Source organism: Plecotus auritus (genome assembly GCF_963455305.1).
Source record: "Plecotus auritus genome assembly, chromosome: 7".
Lineage (NCBI taxonomy): Eukaryota > Metazoa > Chordata > Mammalia > Chiroptera > Vespertilionidae > Plecotus > Plecotus auritus.
Genome location: NC_137774.1, coordinates 25,759,934 through 25,783,550, shown reverse-complemented (window position 1 = coordinate 25,783,550; position 23,617 = coordinate 25,759,934). Strand labels below are relative to the sequence as shown.

Sequence of the window (23,617 nt, the reverse complement as noted above, 5' to 3'; positions counted from 1 at the left end):
AAGTAAACCTCATGAGATGGGATAGAATTCTACTGTATCAATAAGGTAACTCCCTAGGTCGATAAGTAAGAATGTAACAGTAGCTGTGCTGATAAAAAGAAGAGTCCATTTAAAAAAATGGAAAATGTTGGACGGGATGTAATGTTTTGGTCCTTTCTCATGATCAAAGAAAAAATGAGTATGCATTAGGTTTTTTTATAAGTTAAAATGAATAAAAAGATCCAACAAAACAGCACTAATATAGAGATTTTATTTAAACTGTATTGAGTTTTTACAGCACATTGCATGTTTGTCACAACGCAACTGCACAGTTTGGATTTTTGGCCACATCATGTCACTTACACCCACAAGAGCTCTGAAAGGAGTATTTGATGAACACATCTGAGCTGAGAGCCCAGAGTCTCTCTCCAAGGCCATGCAGTATGTTCACTGATGGGATAGTCCCTCAAAATAGCCATACAAAATAGACAGATACAGTCCCCTCAAATGTTACTAATTTTACTCCCCATGAAAATGGCAAAGTGAAGTGCAATGAAAATCAAGTTAATTAAAAAGCCACTCACAACTGGCAGTAAGTTTTAATGATTGAGAAAATGCTTAGAAGAATTTTATGTGTCAGAGACAAGGGATAGTTTGTTACTTTTTCAGTGATCTCAGGAATTTCCCAGACACAAAATCTCCATTATTCAACTTCATTTAAACCAAAAAGAGTTCTGCTACATTGACCTAAATACGCCAAAACTTTTTAGGTTACATCCGTGGCAAGCACAGATGCTTCTCCGTAGGATTGAAGAAAAGGTCAGGACAAATATGATTCTTGTTCAATTTTTTTTTCAAATAAAAACATTTTTTTTCTAGGAAGCAACATGAAAGTAGCAGACAACTACTATAGTAGTTTTAAAACAGGATAAGCCTAAGTGTAATTTACCTTTTATACATCAACAAATTAAGAAAAATGTATAAAGGAAATTCTAGTGATTTTGTACGTTAAGAAAACTGTATCTGTCCCACCCCTAGTACATGGCTATATCACTGTATCTTTTGGTTAAGTGCCACTGGTACATATTAATATGAAAAAAAAAAAAAAAACAACAAAAAAAAACCAAACAAGGTTTGGTCCAAATGGACACATTTTCTCTCCCAATTTTGGTATCAAGGCTTTACTCTCTTCTGTTTGGGTTCCATTGTTAAGTGCACAGAAATAAACAGCAGCATTTGTACTGAAACCCTCACATACCAAACAGCATATTCTAGGAGGTAAAAACCAAACACTAAATTCTACCCTCAAGGTGTCAAGTGTTCAGGATAAGAAGCAGTGTGACCCAGAGGAGGCAGCAGCCAAGGGAAAGACAACATGAGGAAAGTGGGCAATGGAACGACAACAACAAAAAAACACCATGGTTTTATTTTCATGCCAGGAGAGGATCAAGGTGTAGCTCCTGTGTTAGCACCAGGACAACTAGGAAAAGTCAGGCGCAAAGGGTAGGGCACAATCAGCAAATATTTCACAAGGATAATTTCTGCGTTTCCCTTCTCATTCTTCACAGTGCATACCTCAAGAGCCATCACTGAATGACACAGACGACTGCCTTCATAGCTCAAAACAACTGACTTTTGCCAGGACTGAACATCAGCAGAGTTTTCCTCTGCTCCCAGAAAATGTCTCTCCCTACAACTGTCCCCCTAAACTGAATATTCACTGGTGCTGGCCAATGAGCCAAGTGAAAAATACAGCAAAACCTCCACTTGCTGAACCAGTCTTAAAACCAAACTCCACAGAAAGACAGAACTAATGCAACTAGAGGAAGTGCCTCTAAAGACTGAGCCTTCATGCACAGACACAGAGCACAGAGGTACAGGGTATAGTTCATTTCAAATAGGATAGTAATTCCTATTTTATATACTATAATCTGCTTTATTTCAAGGTGGAGGAGAGATGGATCTGGTTATCACTTGGAGTTTGGTTATACATATGCCTTTCTATTGCTGTTTGGGGCACACATTACCAGGCAGTATCAATGAAATCATCTTGTGACTCCCAGGAGAAAGAAGCTGGAGTCACCAACTCAACGTTAGGATTCCAGACTCCGGGTCTGGATCAGGACCATTACCACACGGTGAGGGGTCTCACCCGTAGTAGAGGACCTCCTGTCAAATTGGAATTCCTCTGCTCCAGTCTCATGATACCAAGGATTTCTCAAGATGGTATCTTTGAACTCTGTGATTTCATGAGCCACACCAAGGAACCTTCAAAACTACACCAGAAGCAGATCCTCCCTTCCAACCTGCTATAATTGGATAGGTCATCTCTGGCATTCAACTGGAAGCTGTAGCAATGGGTTTCTTCAGATGTTGGCTCATAAGTTCCCTGGCACGAGATACTTGGATATGTTCGTAACATGAGTTACAGACGAGAACTGGGTCATAAAGTTGCTGATCAGGAATGGGCAACTTCAGGTGGCAGCAACCGGCACAAAATACATTCCCACAATTTCTGCAAAAGCACAAGGAGGAAAGAGTTCATCAGAAATGCCACTATGCTGAACATCTGAAACTAATACAAAATAATATTGCATGCAAACTGTAATGGAAACATTTTTTTAAAGAAAATAAAATAAATGCCAATATATTGAGAATGAATGATACTCTAAAAGGCATTACATGAGTAAATAAAGAGAAAAGTTGGAAACAAGCAAAAATAGTTCCTATAAAGATGTCTCTATTTTCAGATTAATTCAATTTCATTCATATATGTGTACTTCACTTTTACGAGCCATACCAAATCATATAAAACACCTTACCTGCAATGGTGTCTTCGTTTGGCCAACCAGAATTCACAGTCACAGTTATAGCAATGTGATGCCATATGGTCTGGAACCCAGCGAGTCACCTAACAGAAGGGACAAGAAAAAATTCCAGGTGCTTGTCAACAAAGCAGAAGAACAACACTGCAACAAGGAGAGTGTCCCAGGAGGAAAGGACAAAGCCTGTCTTTATAGTTGGCCACTACTCACCTAAAAAGAATACACTCGGTCTACAGCACACCACTCACCTCTGAGAAATGTGAGAACACATTGGCTTGCATAAGTACCCATATTTGCAAGGACATACCTCAGTCTCTTTCTTATCAACAGGTTCCCAGCTTGCTTCTGAAAGGCAGTCTTCACTGTGATCAGAGCCGAAATCTTCTGTATCACTTCCATCTGACTCCTTCAAACATGTCTGAAAATAAGGCGAAGACATCAGCGTCATCTTCATCATCTCTAATATTTATTATTATGCATCACACACTGTTCTAAGTGCATTACATGTGTCAAATAGCTGCAAAGGAGATGTCCCACAAAGCCTAAAGCGTTTGCTATCTGGCCCTTGACCAAAAAAGTTTGCTGACTCCTGTTCTAAATCATCACCCTGAATGGTAAGAAGTTGTTGGCCCTGCCCATCCCATCCCAACAAGTGGGTAGCAAGGAAGAGGGAATGTCTTAACAGGAAGAAGTAAAGTGCCTGTGTAGATGACAAGATATTATGGGCAAGAAGCTGACTCCTAGAAGCTCCCCAAGGACTGTTGTGCCAGAATCTGAGGACTCCCAGCACAGCAAAACCTAAATGGTCCTCATCATTTCTCACCTGGATTATTCCAAAACATCCTAACCAGCCTCCCAACCTGAATTTCAATTGCCTCCTCCATTTGATACACTATTGCTAGAATAGTATTCTTTTTTTTTGTCTTTTTCTGTAATTATTTTTTTAAATTTTTTTTCCTTATTGATCAAGCTATTACATATGTGTCCTTAACGCCCCACTGCCCCCCCACCCCCACTCATGCCCTCACCCACCTGTTGTCTATGTCCATTGGTTAGGCTTATATGCATGAATACAAGTCCTTTGGTTGATCTCTCCCCTTTACCCCCACCCTCCCCTAGAGTAGTATTCTTAAAATACAAATCTGATCATATTACTCACTGGTCAAAAATATTATTACCTTGAAGGTAGAATCCAAACAATAAGGGAACTCAAACTGACCTTTCCGATCCCTGTCTACTTCCCCAATATCACCTCCCACCGCACTACCCAACTGCTTCCCTTGCCATTCTAGCACAAGTGTACATGTACACACACATACACACAACCCATTTGTTCAAAGCCATACTCTTGGAATATCTATTGCCTCCATGCTTCTACAAATGGTTATTTCCTTTTCACTGTCTACCAAGCTACATATGACACATTTTCAGTACTCAGCTAAGCATTATCTTCTCAGGAACGCCTTCCCTGACCTTTCACTCTACCCCAGGCCCCAACACCTGATGCCTCCCTCAAACAGTACTTAAGAAATAATCATTCTAATTGTTTGTCTCTTCCAATAGACTGTGAGCTCCTTGAGAGCAAGTTCTATGTTGTTCATCTTATAGCCCAACCACCTTACACAGTGGCACACAGCAAGTACTCATGAATGAATGTTGAATGCAAGGTTAATGGACAGAATAAATGAATGGATGGGTGGCAGTAGGTGAATACTTACAAAATCATCCTCATAGTCCATGGGAGGTTCTGCTGGAGGGGCACAGCAGTGACGGATATCCAGTCTCATTTGCAGTTCCCGCACCTGTCGACGTAGCTGCTCCACCTCTTGCTTGTACCCTGCTTCAATTTGCCGTAGTCTATGCTGGATCACATCCGTGGGAAAGGGGAGTCCATCATCATCCAGATAGAGAGGAGGCACTGGAGAAGGGCAGCTCAGTGGAACAGGCTTTGTGCTGGAGACCTGCTTTGGGTGACCAGACAACCATATCCGGTTTTTTCCTCCTGGACCAGTACAGTGTCCATTGGAATGACTAGAACAGAGAGGTGACTTCACCCCTTCTCTCTGAACCCATTGGCCCCCAAAGCAGGGCCCCATTGGCCGCATCTGCTTACTGCTCGACCTCTTGCTACAACAACCATAGGAAAGCAGCCGCCGAGGAGTGGTCTCCCCACTTGGGAAAGAAGTCACCATCCCTTGGAAACTGTCCCAGTTGGACCCTAAAAAGGAGAACTCACTGATCTGGCTCTGAGAAATTGGCTTTCGGGCCAAATCCAATGGCACTTTCCCAAAGCGAGGATTGTCCAATAACTGCCCATTCCTATTATTCCCTCTTTTGTCAGTGTCTTCCTCCCCATCAATCAGATCTGGCACAGAACTGGGCTGTTCCTGGTGGGAGATACTTGCCACAGACTCTGGGGGATCTTGGTTGACAAAGTCAGTGCTTGGGTCCGGAGGAGTTTGGCAGGTAGCACTCGGTGGGTTGCAAAGGGTGCCCAGACTGTGATCTGGAGCAGATCTGGAGGGTACACCTAGCACAGAGCCTAGCTGGGCTTGTTGGGAGGCACCTGTAAGGAAGTCCTGGGAAGACTCAGGAAAATCACAAATTCTATCACACTTGTTGGAAATTACTTTAGAGAGTGCACTAACAGCTTCTTTTTCAGGGAAATGTTCAGGTGGCTCCTCTGTGCCATCTAAAGTCCTACACAGCTCCTCCTGGGCAGGAGGGTCTGGAGCTGATGCCTTGGTCTCTTCCAGGACTTTAATCTCAGGATCAGAGGAGTTGCTCTTCGTTTCCTGGGGCACTGTGGCACCAAGCAGTTTGTAACTTGGAGAACAGCTTTTGTGACTCTTGAAAGGTTTATTGCTCAAGTAGTCTTTCTGGCTACTGGGCAGAGGTGAGGGAAGACCCATTTCTCCTACAGTCTGCTGAGGACCTCCTACCCCAGATTCCACGAAGGCTGTCTCTGATCCCTCAGGATTGCTATGCCAGGGCTCCAGGCCTGCTCTGGTTTCCTGACAATGGTTATTCAGGTTAGGGTCACTGGATGTGCGTGTCAGAGGGCTGCTTGTGTCACAGGCAGAAAGAAGATCATCCATAGATCTGGTTTTAGGTAATCTGGAATGACAACACAATACCTCCAGGTCATGAAATGGGAGCCACCTCCAATATATAGAATCAGATTATCAAAGCCAGAGTTCATAAGAAATAATAGCATTTAACATTACAAATAACCAATGTTCACTACAAAAAGTGTACTCTGCAAAAAAGTACAAGAACCCTGTCCTCAAGAACCCTGTCCCAAGCTTTTATCAGTCCTCACCCCACACAATCTCCCTGGGCAATCTCAACCACTCCCATGGTTTTAACTTAGCCTTCTAGGCTGATGCCTTCTAAAGCTACTATACCAGCCAGGACCACACCTGAGCCAAACCTAATGTCCAACTGCCTCTATCACACATGGTAAGACAGAAAGATGGGTTTTGGAGCTAGACAATACTGGCTCTGACACTTAGTAGCTATATGACATAAGTAAGGTATTTAAACTCTCAGACACTTGGTTTCCTCCTCTATAAAATGATAATAAATTATAACTTATAGAGATGCTATGATTCAAAATATAGGCAACCAACCACAAATGATTAAGACTACACTTACGACTCATTTTTACAACTTTCCTTATTATAAACTAGAGGCCTGATGCACGAAATTTGTGCAAGGGAGTCGGGGGCGGGGTCCCCTCAGCCCAGCCTGCACCCTCTCACAATCTGGGACCCCTCGCTCCTAACCGCCCACCTGCTCACTCCTGACCGCCCCCGCCCTGCTCGCTCCTTACTGCTTGGCTCGCAGCTCCTTAGCACTGCTGCAGCTCCTTAGCACTGCTGCAGAGGCGGGAGAGGCTCCTGCCAATGCTGCTGCGCTCACCAGCCATGAGCCCGGCTTCTGGCTGAGCGGCACCCCTGCTGTGGGAGCACAATGACCACCAGGGGGCAGCTCCTGTGTTAAGCGTCTGCCCCCTGGTGGTCAGTGCGCATCATAGTGACCAGTTGTTCTGGTCATTCCGGTTGTTCTGCCTTAACGTCGCTGGGCTTTTATATATATAAATTATCCCCCTATCACAGTAGTAACCAACACAGCTTTTTACAACCATTAAGCAGCAGTGTTCTCCTGAGTCCCAAGTCACCATGGAAATTTCTCCTAGTACACAGCATTCAAAGAGTTCCAGAGGCATTTGTGCATGCCAGATGTGTAACATTTTCAAGAATGACCTCCCTGATTTTTAAGACAGTTCAAAAGTCCTTAGAGCAACTAAAACTTCAGAACAATTTGCCAGGGAACAGCGGAGACATCACTGTGCTCCAATTTTCAGATACCTCTGACCAGCCCATATAGAAAAATCTCCTGAAGGTAGAATTACAATATAGCTTGAGTTTTCTAATGTTTGGTTTTTGAAACTTATGTTTTAAAGGTATATTTGTGTTTGATTTTACTTTTGTAATCAATTTTTATTTTTTCTGTGCATGAAATTCCAGCAAGGTGATAGCAATGGTTATGATTACAGTCTCCAAGTCCCATAGCAGGGCTTGAATCCCAACTTGGCAACTCTTTAGTGTTTGGTTTTTCTTAGTGGAAACTTTCAAATATGCAAAAGAAGTAAAGTAGACAAAAGAATATGAATAACTCCCACGTACTTTTTACCCAGATTCAACAATATCAACAGCTTAATTCCTATGTGCACCAAAGGCTTAATAAAATAATGCTGGTAGAGACAATAATGCCTGAGGAGTTTGGAACTCCTCAGGCATTATTGTCTCTACCAGCATTATTTTATTAAGAGAACTCATATCCAGCTAAGGCAGTCAGGGAAGGCTACACACAGAGGGCAGGATTTCAGCTGGGTACAGAAGAATGTGCTGGACTTTAATGGAAGAAGAGGAAAGAGGCCAAGACATTTTTGATCTAGGAAATGGTAGAACCAAAGGTACATCAGGTCAGCTTTTAGAGAAACTATTTCCTTTAAAACCTTTATACCACTTAGTCTTCAAAATCCAACTCTCTACCTTGAACTGCCTACAGCACCTCTTTGCTGTCAACTAGTATTTCAATCCCAACCTGCCTATATCTCCTCTTCCTCCCAGAATAGACTCCTCAATTTTTCAGTGTTTATAGGTGGTACTGATATTCTCCTGGTTTCTAAACTCAGGGACTTAGCAACTCCATAGCCTGCTAATGACTTCTCTACAGTGTCTTTTAATTTAATATCTTTTCCAAGGATTCTTCCCCTTACATTTAAATTACAACAGTGCTGGCTGGGCCTCCAACTGCCAGGCTCAGTGACTAGTTCTCCCAAAATCCCAGTGTCACCAGGTCACAATGACTTCCTACAGTGATTTACTATCGACAAGGGAATCAAAATAAACTCTTCAGTGTAATGTTCAAAGCCCTCAATTAACTATCGTATATTTATTTTTATTCCTCAAAATAGCCCCTTCCCAACCCTGCCAGCTCCAGAGAGCTGCTTCTTTTTTACAAAACTCTCTCTCATGTATCCAATTCCTTTGGACCCTCTCCACTAACCTTGCTACCCAAGCTCACAACTCCCTTTATTCCATTCATTTGTTTGTTCATTTAAGTATTTACTAAAGCACCTATTATGTGCCAGGCCCTGAGCCAGATACTACAGTACAAAAGAGCCATGGTTCTTGCCTAGTCTTCCATGAGTTCTCTGCGTACATAGTCACCAAATGACCTCTTTCTTTCTTCTCATTTCTCTAACAGCTTTGAATTATACATTCTTATTTGCTTAGATGCTGACTTAGAGTCGTTGTCTAATTGTCTTATGTCTTATCTTACAGCTTTTTAAAGTATCTTAAATAAGGTCAATGGTTTCTATTTCTTTGGTATAGCACATAAAACCTAGTATAGTACCAGGCAACTTGTAGGTATTAAGACAACATTTATTGATGCAAAAAATTGTATTGATTTTAAGGCAATAATTATTCAATGGGTCACAGAACTTACTGAGAATTTGATAAAAGTTATGGCCCCTCTCTCTAGAAAAGTAAACTTATAAACCTATACCCACATTCTACATAGTTTGGGGAAGGAGAAAAGTCACAGAATTCCTGAAACCTACCCATGAGCTCCTGACAAACTCAGCTCCAAAATTTCTAAAACCAGTAATTTAGGAGGTTGGCTTTTTTGTTTTCCTTTATAATATTTAGCCACTTATGTAAGTTATATTTCAATTTTAAAACTTTCTGCCAGTATACAAAGATCAAAATTTGAAATGTACATTCCTTTGAACCCAGCATTTTCATTTCCAGGAATTTACCTGGCAGAAATACTAGCACAAATACAAAGGTATACATATAAGGTAACACTATTAAACTGTACACTTAAAAATGGTTTTGGCCCGGTCAGTGTGGCTCAGTGATTGAGCATCGACCTATGAACCAGGAGGTCATGGTTTGATTCCCAGTCAGGGCACATGCCTGGGTTGCAGGTTCGATCCCCAGTAGGGGGCATGCAAGAGGCAGTCGATCAATGATTCTCAGCATTGATGTTTCTCTTCCTTTCTCCCTCTCCCTCTCTCCTTTAAAATAAATAAAAACATACCCCCAAAATTAAAAAGGGTTTAATGTTAAATATTATGTATATATTTACCATAGTTTTTTAAAAAAGATACACATATAAGGATGTTAACTAAAACATTCTCTGTAATGACAAAAAATGGAAATTACCAAAATGACTAATAGAAAACTGGTTATATAAACTGTAATATACTCTAGTCTTGGACTATTACGCAGTTTTATATTGTCATGGGGTGGTAGCCTAGCACAAAGTGGGAAAAACAATTTGCAGAACAGCATGCAAAATACGATTCTATTTTTGTATTTATTTATTTATTTTTAATATTTTTATTAATTTTAGAGAGGTAGATAGAAACATCAATGATGAGAGAGGATCATCAATCGGCTGCCTCCTACATGCACCCCACTAGGGATCGAGCCCACAACCCGGGCATGTGCCCTTGACCGGAATCGAACCCGGGACCCTTCAGTCTGCAGGCTGATGCTCTATCCACTGAGCCAAACCAGCTAGGGATATTTTTTTATTTAAAAAAAATGTTTCTATATGACAGTGTGAGTATGGACATATCTATGTAGATAAACATCTGGAAAGACATGCACCAAAGTGTTAGCAGTGGACACCTGTGGGACAAGGATCGGGAAGAGAAGACGTTTATTTTCTACTTTTATATTATTTGACTTTTCCTTTAAATAAGGGATATGTATCACTCATAATTTAACCAACCTCCATTCTACTTCCCCCAAAATATTCAACAAAAAGGTAATTTTAATTTTTATGTCTCCCTTTTAATTCTGGCCTTGTTCTGAGAAAGTAATGTGAAGGCCATCCATCCCCCTTCTGGGAGCCTGTTCCCTGAGAGTCAGATGCTTCTGGAAGCTAATGCTGGACACAGCAAAGGTTACTACTAAGATAGCAAGCTCCCCTTTCCTTCTATGAGTGAATAGAAGACCATTCCCACAAACCTTCCAAAATAGATCTTCCTGTCCTGTTCTCCTCCTTTCTGCTTGGGTATGTCACACAGGGTGATAGGAGTTCCAGGAAAGAAGAAAACCAGTCTTATCTTAAGGGAGGACCTTGAAAATGCACAGAGTGCACTCCAGGCTAGATACAAGTACTGGGCCAAGTTTCTCCTTCACCCAACTCAGGAAGTTGCTTTTATTTATTTATTTTTTTTTTTTTTTTTTAATATATTTTATTGATTTTTTACAGAGAGGAAGGGAGAGGGATAGAGAGTTAGAAACATCAATGAGAGAGAAACATCGATCAGCTGCCTCCTGCACATGCCCTACTGGGGATGTGCCCACAACCAAGGTACATGCCCTTGACCGGAATCGAACCTGGGACCTTTCAGTCCGCAGGCTGACACTCTATCCACTGAGCCAAACAGGTTAGGGCTCCGGAAGTTGCTTTTCGATATCTCATTTAAAAAAAAAAAAAAGACTAATACAACCCTAGCCGGTTTGGCTCAGTGGATAGAGCGTCGGCCTGAGGAATAACGGGTCCCGGGTTCAATTCTGGTCAAGGGCATGTACCTTGGTTGCAGGTTCCCCCCCAGCCCGGGCCCTGGTCAGGGCTCATGCAGGAGGCAACCAATTGATGTGTTTCTCTCACATCAATGTTTCTGTCTTTCCCTCTCTCTTCCACTCTCCCTAAAAATCAACAGAAAAATATCCTCAGGTGAGGATTAACAAACAAACAAACAAACAAACAAACAAATAAAAAAAAAGACTAATACAAAATAATATTGAACGTAAACTATAATTTTAAAAAAGAGAACATTTAGGCAAGACACAAAGCAATTATTGCCTTCTAGTAAAGAGAAGAGAGAGCAAGAAGGGCAATCTTACCTGTCCAGAGATCGACCAGAGAACTCCTGGCTCTGAGCCACTGGGGAAAGGTAAAGATCCATGTTCTCCTCCCCGAGTGTGCATGGAGATGATGCTGGCAAGTAAACAGCTGTCCAGAGGTGCAGGGCCCGGACGTGACACACGGGATGCAGGACCTAGGGAAGTAGGCCCATACTAGGGCTTTGTGAGATGTTCCAGGGCCTTACATCCTCCCCACTGACTCGGCCTATTCTCCTTACAGGTCTCAAAGCAGCACCTATAGGATGAGGGTTCAGGCTTACCATGTCGGAGCCAGGTGTGTAGAGAAAGTTATGAAAGTTCTTATTGCCAGCTCGCAGGAGGGCCCACACAGAGCAGGTCCGCTTGTAGATGTTACGCTTTTCTCGTTCACAGGGGTTGTTGGCCAGGAACGTGCCGTAGAGGCAGGAGTATGTGTGCTGCACCAGTTTGACCTAGAGGGCCAAGACAGCTTGCACCTGGGGACCTCGGCTGCCACCCCCCACCCTGGTCACAGGCTTTAGATCTTACCAGGAATGCTTCGTTAAACTCAAACAGGCAGGGGAACTGCTTGAGCAGCTGATGAACAGAATCAAGCCACTGGAGGAACACAGGACACTGCTCATTTTGGTCCTCTGCATTCTCCTGGTGGCCGCAGCGATCTCCAAACTTGTGCCCAAAATCCAGCCAGTCAGACTCTACTAATACTTGGAAGCCCTGCAAAGAAGAGTTCAAGCACAGGGCCTCTGTGAAAAGGCTAGTGTGATGCTTCCAAGGGGCTGCCCGAAGCAAGAAGCTGGCAGCTTTAGAGAAGAACAGGAATGAACCTAGAAGAGGACTCAAAGCTTCAATGACCTCTACCAAAAATCCTCAAGATAGATCCAGAGGGCCAAACATCTCCCCAACCCCTGACCCCCTTCCCCTCTGTCCTTTCCCACCCAACCCCTCTCAATACCTCCAATGTCCTGTAATACGGGTCCAGTAGTATTTTAGCCAGGGCTACGATCTGTGGCGTCCGATCCCAGCCATCTGAGCAGTGCACCAGCACAGGCCGGCCTTCCCGGTCTACTGTATTAGCCACAAGCACAGCTGCCTTTAGCATCATCGACAAGTGTTGCAGCCATTTGGTGCTCTCCAGTGCTGACAACCAGCTACACAAGAGCAGAAATTAAGACTGTCACTGTCAGCACTGAGGCTACAACAGTCTCTCCACCACCCATGGCCGGCCACACCTAACAAAGTCCCTAGTGAGGGCTGACGCAAGAGCCCAGCTGATGGCCCTTCTGCCAAGAGTTATCAAGCAGGAAGGTAGGGAAGACAGGACTGAGGCGAACAAGAGACTCTGAGGATCCATAGTGGAACTAGGCAGCATCACATGCACATTTAGCCACTTTCTGTCCCCAGTTCTCTGTGTTCTTTAAATAGACAACTGACTCAAACAAAAGGAACCCAATGTCCTGTGGCCGTGCCAGAGTGTTGGCTGAGAACTAGAAGTATTCTTGGAAGTGGCTCTCTGCACCCAGGCCCTCAGGTCTCCTGCACCTGCACACTTCCCATATCTCATTTAATCTTCCAAGAACAAGAAGTACTGGGTAGGGGATGAAAAGAGAGGAAGGATGGAATCGGAGCAGGGAACACCTACTTGCTGGGGTCTGGCATCTGGCTACACACAGCGCGGAGGTACTGGAAGCTGTTCCGGATGGCATGGATGTTGGCCATTCCCATGAACACGACCTCACAGTTGGGGTAGTACTCTGTAGGCATGAAAGAGGAGAGTGGAGCATAATGGCATGTCCTGGAAACAGCATGCAGGACAAGGGCAGTCCAATGGGCAAAGCTTCCGTAGCAGGGCGAATACTCCAGGATGGGAAATAAATATACTCTGGAACTCTCAATCACCCTTTTATCTCTGAATACTCAGATGCCAAAGACTAATAGTAGTAATAATATTAATGACAAATGATACCCATAGTATTACTAGTGATGACAATGTAGAGTAAATTCTCAATAAATAGTAGTTGCTCTGTGCCAGCAATTTTATAGATGTAACCTCTAATCATCCAACAACTTTGCAAGGTATGCATCATCCCCATTTTACAGAGAAGAAAATGAAACTTAGATTAAGGAACTTAAGCATAGTTACAGCTAGTAAGTGGCAGAGTCCTGATTCCAAGCCAGTTGTTTGGCATCTTTTACACAGCGGGCCCCTGCCCCCTCCTCACCAAGGCCACCCTGAGCACAGGCTGGCTGCAGACATTGAGAGAATAGCAATACCTTCGCATTCGCAACCTCCACCCTTAGCCCGGTTAGCCACTGCCGCAGTGTAGGACCGAGCATCCAGGATCAGCAGCTTCTGGGGGGCTGCTGTGCTCTCCACTCCAGAGCATGCAGTCAAGGAGGAATCTAAAAACACAGCAGGGAGAAGACCCTGGGGTCAGCCGGCCAGCCAACCTCACCCTACACTGGGGCACACCTATATTTCAAAAGAATATACAACTTGGAACCCCTCACACCCCACAACCTCTCAAAAGGCAGGGACCCAGGCACCCTGCATATTATCATCTTTTTCCCATCTTCTCACTGAGGACTCCCTGGAAGTCAATGAGGCCAAAGTGGGGGCCTGCTCCCCAGGGGGCCAGCACCACCTACACCTTACCGAAGTCAGTGTCACATGCCTCGCTGGCATCACTATTCCCAGTGCCGAGGGAGCCCCCAGTGGCCCTTGTCCCTGGGTCGAGGGCACAGGCTTTGGCGATGGATGTGACCAGGTACTCATCGTCAGCATTGCGCCAGCCCCACCAGCTGATCTCCGGCTGGCTGCAGCGGGCGATGGCAGCCCCATTGCGTAGATGTCTGACAGAGCAGAAAAAAACCATCATGCCCTTGGCATTCATAGCCCCCAGAGGCCTACCACTGAGACTCCAGGGGACAGACCAATATCTAAAGCCAGCAGAAGCTACTAGTTCATACAGGCCATGAAAATAGCAACCAAAAGCCCCTAAAGGGCTTTATAGTTTACAAAGCACTATCGCACACATTTCTCAAATGGGCTCTATATCCCCGGGGTGACCTTGACTCATCAAACCTACACAGCACCTGCTCCAGGTACAGACACCCAGTAAGAGAACAAGCCTAAGCCCAGAGCATGAACTCCACACCTCAACACCTGTCGTCTCACTCTATTTAGCTACAGTGTTCTAGTCAGGGGTCGGCAAACATTTTTGGTAAAGAAGCAAACAATAAATTTTCAGCTTTGCAGGTCACAGCCAGTCTCTGTCACACATTCTCCTTTTTGTTTTTGTTTTTAAATATACCTTTATTGATTTCAGAGAGGAAGGGAGAGGGAGAGATAGAAACATCAATGATGAGAGAGAATCATTGATTGCCTGCCTCCTGCATGTCCCTACTGGGGATCAAGCCCGAAACCCAGGCATGTGCCCTTGACCAGAATCGAACCTGGGACCCTTCAGTCCGCAGGCTGACGCTCTATCCACTGAGCCAAAACAGCTAGGGCTTTTTTTGTTTTTTAGTAATCATTTAAAAATATAAAAACAATTCATAGCTCACAGGCTACACATGAAACAGGCTCCAAGCTGGATTTGGTTCACAGGCCATTTTGTCAACCCCTGTTCTAATGCAATACTTTATATATACATACACACATCCCCAAAAAAGGACATTAAATAAATTCTCCAAAAGCCTCAGCCTTAGGAGAGAAGAAACTGAGGCAGTTTTTGTTTTAAATTAGTTCATAGCCCCTTCCTTACGGGGTGTCAATTCTCAATCAACCACGCTGCTGCAAACCGCCACTTTTGATTCCTTCCTTATTGCATAAAAAGTCCTATTTGCAGCCCCATTGCCTCACCTATACACAACCACGGGGATCCGCTTCCACGAGCGGAAGGAAGCCACATTCTCCAGCTCTTTATCTGTGATCCACACAGGAACCAGCAGCTTCTGGGGATAACTTGGGCACAATCTGAGAAGAGACCAGATGGGGTCACCAAGCTTGATCTAAGACAGGTAATAACCCCCAGGGATGGCTTTGTAGGAAAAGGGACTGGGAGCCCTTCTCCCCACAGAGCCAGGGAAGCTATGCCCACCATGCTTTATCCGTAAGTGCAAGGGGCCTGGGCTGGAATGGTGTTTTGGTTCCCCATCCCCTGCCCTCTCACTTGTAGTTGCTGTTGATGTGAGAGACTCTCCAGACATTCTGCAGGTCAAAGCCCATCCTCACAAGCTCAGCCTCCTGCCGACATCGTATGTGTTCCCCTGCAACACAGCCCCCACGTCTGTCAGCATCCAAGAGCACCATGTCCAGGGATGGGGAGGGATGAGAACCAAGAGATAAGAAACCCCACAAAGAAAACAGCCTGGCCTGACCTGGCTGACACAAGTGGGTATGCTGATCCTCCTCGGTCAGCCCCAGGCACCAGGCATGGTAGGCAAAGGCAAAGAGGTCCTCAGGCTTGGCAGGTCTCGCTGTGGCCCGGCTTAGCCGTGACAGCCACTCTTGGCACTGCTTGAAAGTGGAGAAGTGGCACCTGCCAGGCAAGAATCCATAGAGTGAGGCAAGAGGCAGGTGTGTAATGGGGCCAAAAGGGTCAAAAATGGCCACAGGAAGACTGTGGGGAGAGGAGGCTGCAAAGCAGGAGGTAACAGGGACCCTGGGGAGGAGCAAGGACACTGACCAACACCCAAGAGAAGTTGTCTTTGTGACAGTTCTTTTCCCAAGAACTCTTTGTCCTTGAGACACATCTGTCTCCTCTAAAGGGGCCCCACCATTGCTCATATCAAATCTAAAGGCTCTCACATGGCCCTGAAAGTTGCTATTCTTTGTGTTCTCTCTCATGACTCCTTAACACTAACCTTCTGCTTCAGGCAGGAGGTCCTGCTCATACTATTCCTATCTCCTTGTTGTGTTGTTTTCACTTCTGCTTGATAATGTCTTCCCTCAGCCTAGCCACATCCTACTGATACTTTGAAGATAGTTCCAGTCCTAACTCTTCCTTGAGACCTTCCCAGCCTACTCCATTCCACAGACTCTTCCTTTCTTATTCTTAATGTGCTTAGAGTATGAAACGGCAAGTTTTTCCATAGCATACTGCCACATGTCAACTCTTCCTTCAGAGCTAGACTTCAACCTCCTTGAAGGGAAGGGCAATGTGGATTCTCCTCCTGAATCCCTACAGACTGAGCACATGGCAGGCTCTAAACTGGGCATTCTTTTAATAATCCTTGGAGTCATCCCAGACTCCTCTTTTTCATATATCCAATCTGTAAGCAAGTCCTGTCATCTTTGCCTTAAAAAATCTGACCGCTTCTCAGTTTTGAGAATAGTAGAGCTACTGCCCTACACAGGCCAGCATGATCTCTCACCAGGGTAACTGCAATAGCTTAACTAGTTTTCCAGCTTTTGCCCTTGCTTTTGCCCCTGTCCCCTTCCAACTATTCTCAATATAGCAGCCAGCATGATTCTATAAAACATTCATCAGATCACATCACTCCTTTGCTCAGAACCCTCTAGTGGTTTTTCATTTCCTCAAAGTAAAAGGCAGTCATGACAGCCTGGCACCCCCCTGACTGCTCAGGTCTTATATCCCAGTACCCTCACCCACATGCACTCCATTCCAGCCAAGCTAACCTCCCATCATTCTTTCAATATGCCAGGTACAAACTCACCCCAGGGCTTCTGCACTCAATTACCTCTGTTTGGCACACTCTTCCCCAAAATATCCACATGGTCACTTTCTTCAGGTCTTGATTCAAATGTCACCTTATTAGTGCAGCCTCTCAAAGCACTTTGTCTAAAGCTACAACCTTCACCCCCATAGCACTCCATATCCTCTTTCCCTGCTATATTTTTTACCTTTACACTTAGCAACACGTAACATATTTTATTCACTTATTATTTACTGCTAGTATCTCCCCACTGGAATATATATAAGCCCCATGAGGGCAGAAAATTTTGTCTACTTATTCCCTGTAGTATCTCCAGTGCTTAGAACAGTCTGACTGAACAAATAAATGAACCAACAATAAAGTATCATTCTATGTGTTTTCCTACATATCACCTCATGTAATCCTTATGACAACCCCATGAGCTAAGTATTATCCCCATTTCTTCAGGTCAAGATACTGTGGGTCAGAAAATTGACCTCCCAACCCAGACAAGGTTTTCACCTTTTTTTTCAAATTGCAAAAGTGAGGCACTACCTTTCCTTTCTTGCTCCACAGGAACCCTGCAGCAGAGAGGTTAGGGCAAGACTAGAGTGAGAGGACCTGAGTGAGGCCCCGTTGTTCTCACCTCACCACTTTGGAGTCCTTGCAGGCAATGTGCAACTGGAACATATCACGGCTCTCCACACTGTCAATCATCCGGAGGGGGACCTTTAGAGGAAGGGTAAACTGAAAACTCAGATCCCCACTGCCCACAGCACTCTTCACCGCCACCCCAGCCCAGATGCTGATATATTAATAGGAGAAAAGAAACCGACATTTACTGAGTGCCTATTAAGTGCCTGCTAATTGTGCTGGGTCTTTACATATGTGACCCCAATTAATAATCACAAGAACCCTGCAAGGCAAGTCTTTCACGTCATATTATTAAGAAGGAAATTGAGCCTCAGATGGGTGACTTGACCACGGACATATAGCTGGCAAGTTGGCAAACTTCCAACAATTCCACTATGCCCCTTAGAAGAGCCAGCAACAGAATAAGGGAAAGAGAGAAGAGGGGAAGGGAGAATAACTGAGACAGAAGGCCTATAGCTGGAAGAATGAGGCAGGAAAACAAAAAGTTAGTGAGAAAAAGGGAACCCCAACTTCTTGGAGGCCTGATCAAGTACAGCATTGGGGCAATCCCACATTGCACCTCACAGGGATTCTGGCTTGGTTGTGGGAGAACAAGACAGGCACTCACGTTGATGACAGAATCCTTGAACTTGATATGCAGCCGGTAGTTGGAGATGGCAATGAGGGCATCAGCTGCCCGGCCCAGGAACTCCACTCCCTCACCCTGCAGCACTGTGAAGGGCACCTGGCGAGGGGCAGAGCATCCCTCAATCCAGATTTGAATCACCCTTCCATTCCCCTCTCCAGCCCCTGACCTGTGGGATCCCCTCTTAAAAAGCTGGGCCAAGGTAGGACAGAAAAGTCCTCTCCACAGTAACAGCACCAGGCAACAGCTATACAGGAAAGCTGCCTTGCCTTCCCTGCGACCAAAGGCTCCATAATGCAATGCAGACAGACTCCAGACTCCCTTACCTTCAGAGACTGGGGAGCAGGAAGCCAGAACTCTGGTACTAGATCCCCTTAGAAATACTTGGGGGGAGGGAAGGTATTTTTTAACCAGGCAGGGAACTCCACCCACCCTGGGCCCCCAACTTCTCCTTACCTGCAGATTTTCCTCCTCTTTCACTAGTTCCTTGGGGGGGAACAGATCCTTGGCTTGGATGTACTCCAGGCTGGGGGGCCCCTCCTCACCCTGTGGGGAAGGCCTCAGTCCTAAGTCACCAGGCTCCACTTGACCCATTAGGCCTCATTCTACTTCCTTCCCCTCAGTAAACCCACATATAGCCCATGGACACTTATAAAGGTTCTGGTCACCAGAGTATGGAAAGGAGGCCTGGTTTGGTGAGAAGGGTAGGGTAAAGGGAGTACTCAAGCCTCGTAAGCCTCAGGGAAGAGTAACGTCCAAAGAGAAAGTAGGAATCTATACTCCTCAAAGGGGGGATCTCCTACAGAACCAAAATTTCCCAAGTGGAGAAGGAGAGAAACCTAAGAAAAAGAAAGGCTAACGTAAAGGTAAGACAGAAGTGGGAATGGAAAGTGCTGCCCTGAGGAAAAGGAACCAGGTGTGGTAACTGGTTAGAGACAAAAGGGAAAACAGCCATCTAAGGCCACTGAGGCTTCAACCTGGTGGGTGAAGGAGACAAAGAGGAGTGGGCCAGGGATTCAGTGCTGTGCCTCTAGAGGGCCGTCATGGGTGCTTTCAAAAGGAGGATATGTTTTGGAGCTGAGCTTATCTTCCAGTTAGGCCCACACTGCTAACCAGCCCCCAACACCCACCAAGCCACCTGCCCTGCCTGCTGATCTGAGGGGAATTCCTGAGGATACCCACAGCAAGCAGAAGTCACTCCTCTCCCAACCACCAGGGAGGGGGAAAGAGGGGATCCACACATCTAGAAGGAACAGGGAGACCCAAGGACAACCAGGGTAGAGAGGCCTGGCAGACACCCACAGGGGGTGAGGAGGTGAGGGTGGGAACATCTGAGAGGACAGATGGGGAAGCTGGAAAGGAGCATTAGCCAGAGGGGAGGAGGGGAGGCTGGAAATGATGCAGAGGTACGGAGGCCTGCAGAGTCAGGGAAGATGGAGAACAGAGGCTGTCTGGGGGACAGTCAAGGAGAAAAGACTGGCGTGTTAGGTGAGGGAAGGAGTGGTGGAAGGGGGAGGGGACTGGAACCAGGGAGACAGCTCAGATATCCTGTGTTCCCCAACCAGCCCCCTAAAATCCCAGACAGCCTACTAGACACATCCCACATCCCCTAGCAAGAATGCAGCGGGTGGGACCAAGATGGAGAGGCGGAGGGAAAGGGATGTACCCCTGCAGGGCGGGGCCTGGAGATCTGCAGTCAAGGGCAGTGGCTGCGGGATCAGCACGAATCACACAATTTCCATCCCGGGCTACGACAATCCCCAACACCCGAAGATCATCAAAGCAAATTCAAGAAAGAAAAAGAATAACCCCCTTCTCCTGCCAGAATCCTTGAGAAGGGGGATGGGCTGAAATTCAGAATCTCGAGGGCTGGCCCTGGGCGGGGCTGCGGGTGCAGCAAGTGCTGGGGCCCCGGGCCCACGCAGGCGGGCCGGCACTTACAAAGCAGCTAAGCATAGAGCAGGAGACGCGGGCGGTCAGGCTCATGGTCGCGGGAGTTCTGGGCCAGCGCACATGTCCCCGGAGCCTCTGCGCTGCCCGCCAGTCCCGGGCGCTCGCCGCATCCCGGCTGTGGGATCCGCCAGGTGCAGCCGCGGAGGCCAGGAGGCAAGCGCGCTGGCGGCGGGGCCTCCGCGCGACTCCCGCGCGCCTCTTCCCTCCTCTCCACAATGGAGCGAGCGCAGCTCCGCCCTCCGACACGCGCGCGAAAGGGAGGGGAGCCAAGAGAGGGAAGCGCCCGAAACCGCGCGAAGGAAGGCGGGGGCGGGTCGGGTCCTCGGCCCCACCCATATCCACAGACTCCTCCCTCCCGCAGCCCCTCAGCCGCGTGGGAGGGGGTCCTCCGGGGATGTCTAGGGGCTTTCGGGAGTCTGGGTTGCTGGGCTGTCCCCTGACCGCGGGAAAGGGGAAGGCGAGACGCCTACATCTTTTCATTTCCCATCTTCCCAGGTGAGCCACCCCACATCCCTCTTTACAAATCCGGCCCTGTCCCCCACCCCCCACCCCTTACCGCTGAGTTCTCTCAATGCCTGTTCTAAATTCCCACGATGGAGTTCACCTACATCCACCTCATGCTCTCTCTTTCCAGTTTCAAGGCTTTGTCATTTCCCTCCAAAACCACCACCCATCGGATCCCTGTTCATCCGTGTCCTCCAACCCGCCGACCTCACTAAATCCCACTCCCTTTTTTGCCCATTAAAATGGACACTGGGCTAGTGCTAGGTTGGTCATTTAACACTCCAAAAAGAGAAATTCTGTGTTTTATTCTAAGGCCTCTGCCCAATCCTACTCATTCCGCTCCATCTCTCCCCTGTTTCACATTCTCAGACTTCTGGGTAAGAAAGTCTTTCTTGGAAGAGAAAGGATTTCTCAGGTTGAGACAGAGAAAGGTTAGAACTGTGGACCACAGAAGCTATGCAAAAACAAAACTTGAAACCCAAGGGTATGGGCCTGGTGGGAGTTGGGTAGAGGGCCATGGAACAAGGAGCAGTGATAAGAGGCTCAAAATGTCACCAAGAATCAAAGAAGGAGCTGGATGGAACCGCACACTTCTTGTGCCTAGTAACTTTCAAGGTTTTAGTTTGGATTTGGGTTTGGGTTTTGGAGGAAGGGAAGAATGGGAGAAAACCTGACTTTTTATTAAGCATCTACATTTTATCTCACTAAAACCTTTCAACTCCCCAAGAAGTAAGCCTTATCTTGTTTTACTGGTGAGACTTCAGGCTTAAAGTACACAGTTACAGTTAATGGAAAATATAGGGGAACATTATAACCACTCCCAGAGATATTCTGGGTACCTTGAGGGTGCTGTCCTGCTATAGATCCAGTCACCTGTTGCCTGCAGTAGCTTAATGGACAGCAGCACCTTAGAGCTGGAGAAGCCCCACAGTTTTGGTGAAGCCACTCCTAATACAGCACCCACAATATTCAAGGGCCCCACTAGGAAGTACAGGATCTTGAGATAGAGGCCTGGCTTTTCAGACCAGAACAGAGAGCTTCAACCAGGGATCCAAGAGAAAGGCCATTATGAAAGGCTAAGAGAGCCAGTGGTAGCGTGGCGAAGGCATGGCATAACATGTAGAAAACGATTTCTAAAGGCTTCCTGTCCCAGTGTCGTATACTGGCTGATGTTTTACAATCTAAAGAAACTTAATTTATCTCCAGAGCAGATAAACCTGTTTAGGGCCTGAGCAAAGTAGCCTGGAGCTCAAGGTCCAGGAGGGGTGGGCAGCTTCACAGAGAAAGACACAAGGATGATAGAACACACAAATTCTGTGGGAGAACAGAGTACTCACCATTCTACCGTGGTGAGGGTCCTGGCTGCCTGCTTTTCACTATAAGGAGACAGAGAAACATAAGAGTAAAGAACACCAATAACATTACCATGGAATCAACAAATGCTACATATATATCTATTCCTGAACTTCTCTACAATCCTTATTCTCATTCCTCACCAAGAGTCCAGCCCCTCTACAAGTCAGCATGCCAGACAGAGGCAATGGCAGCTACATGGGGAGAACGCAACAAGTGATTCTGCAGGGTATGAAGTCAGCCACGAAGTTCTGGAGCAAGAATAAGTATTATCCAAGATTATTCAGCAGAATTCATGAGTCCTGATTTCCAAGCCCAGAAGAAGTGCAAAACACTCCAACCCCTACTCTTTGTGGGAGAACAAAAGAACTGCCAACTCTGAAGAGACAGAGGCTGCTCAACGAGGACTCACTTCTGGCCCTGGTGGGGACATGAATCCACAGGAATACTCTGCTGGCCTCTGAGTCTGGGAGTAGTACCCACCTGACCTGTCCTACTGGGGGCAGAGTCCAAGGCAGAGGACAGAGGGAGGGGACCACAACCTGTGATCAGAAGGCAGCAGAGCTGCACAAGTCCTGTTGAGTTACTTGACACTAAGTGGGTTAGCGAGAGGGGGCCCACAATAAGGACAGAATCAGGCCTCAGAGTCAGTACCTGTCAAATGGGCACAAGCAACAAATTTCAGATGGGCCTCCTTGGCCCACTTAGGGCGCAAGGCCCGATTTCACTGACAGTTTCTTTCATGCCTGCTCTCTGAGCTCGGGCAGTCTAGTAGTACCCGCTTCTTCCAAGGGTGCAGGATAAAAGCCTCCATCTGTATTCCTACCCACCACCCTGATCACAGCCCACGCTTCCTCATGGGACAGCCAGCAAGCGGCAAGCCAAAGGTGCTGCCTCACCGCCCACTGGCACGCAGCCTCAGGGAAACGGAGGGAGAAACATGGACCAAGTCTGGGAGGCCCAGGGTTCCTAGACCTAAGGGATCTAGCTCTGGGGGTGTGGGGGGGAGGCGGGCCAGGGTGGCAGGGGAGCCCAGGTGCCCAGGTTCCAGGGGCGGAGCCTAAAGGCCCGGAGGCGGAGCCCCGAATGACAGAGGGCGGGGCTCACGAAAGCCGGTGGGGTCGGGGCGGAGCCGGGTAAGACGCGGTCATAGCGGTTCCCAGACAGGCAGTGCACGGGGCACGGTGACTCACCCAGGCGGCGTCCGCCCGACCCTCCGAGGCCGCGCTCTCACCACTTCCGTCTCCCGCAGCTGCTGAGGCCGCGCAGCTACAACCCACCACGGTGCCCCTCTCCCCAACCAATCGTATCCCTCGTCTGTGCCCGCCCTGGCCAATCGCCACCTCAAGTCCCGCCCTGACTGCACCACGCAGCCACCGCCCTCACTCTTCACGCCGCTCATTGGCCAAATTGGGCAGACGCCCTCCCAACCTTACCCTATCGGGTGCCCGAAGACAAGACTGTACCTGGAGGGATGAGACGCGGTACTGGAGAATAGATGCGACCAATGGGAAATCACAGCGCGTCCCTGCGGCAGCCAATGGGAAAGCAATAAAAGCGGGGCTGCTGGCTAAGGCTCCAGGGGCCGGAAGTAGGAGAGGCTGGTCGCCTACTGGTAGCGCAAC

At 46.8% G+C, this 23,617-nt stretch overlaps 1 protein-coding gene across 5 annotated transcripts; it reads right to left on the bottom strand.

The window, feature by feature from the left end:
* Positions 1-234: 234 nt before the first annotated feature.
* On the bottom strand, positions 235-23,275 carry MTMR4 (myotubularin related protein 4). Of its 5 annotated transcripts, XM_080678506.1 has the most exons (19): positions 23,186-23,255; positions 21,977-22,015; positions 18,639-18,728; positions 18,165-18,281; positions 17,550-17,632; positions 15,626-15,786; positions 15,418-15,514; positions 15,108-15,221; positions 13,899-14,095; positions 13,517-13,645; positions 12,885-12,996; positions 12,198-12,393; positions 11,774-11,959; positions 11,527-11,697; positions 11,246-11,400; positions 4,523-5,921; positions 3,112-3,222; positions 2,802-2,890; positions 235-2,494 (listed from the first exon to the last, which is right to left on the bottom strand). In XM_080678506.1, the coding sequence occupies exons 2-19, from the start codon at positions 21,977-21,979 to the stop codon at positions 2,317-2,319; spliced, it is 3,588 nt and encodes a 1,195-aa protein (XP_080534632.1). In that variant the 5' UTR covers positions 21,980-22,015; positions 23,186-23,255; the 3' UTR covers positions 235-2,316. The 5 variants fall into 5 exon arrangements, with proteins under 5 accessions (XP_080534632.1, XP_080534634.1, XP_080534631.1 ...); XM_080678508.1 differs by lacking the exon at positions 18,639-18,728 and having other exon boundaries at positions 23,186-23,275; XM_080678505.1 differs by lacking the exons at positions 21,977-22,015; positions 23,186-23,255 and adding an exon at positions 20,124-20,357.
* Between the last annotated feature and the right edge of the window lie 342 nt (positions 23,276-23,617).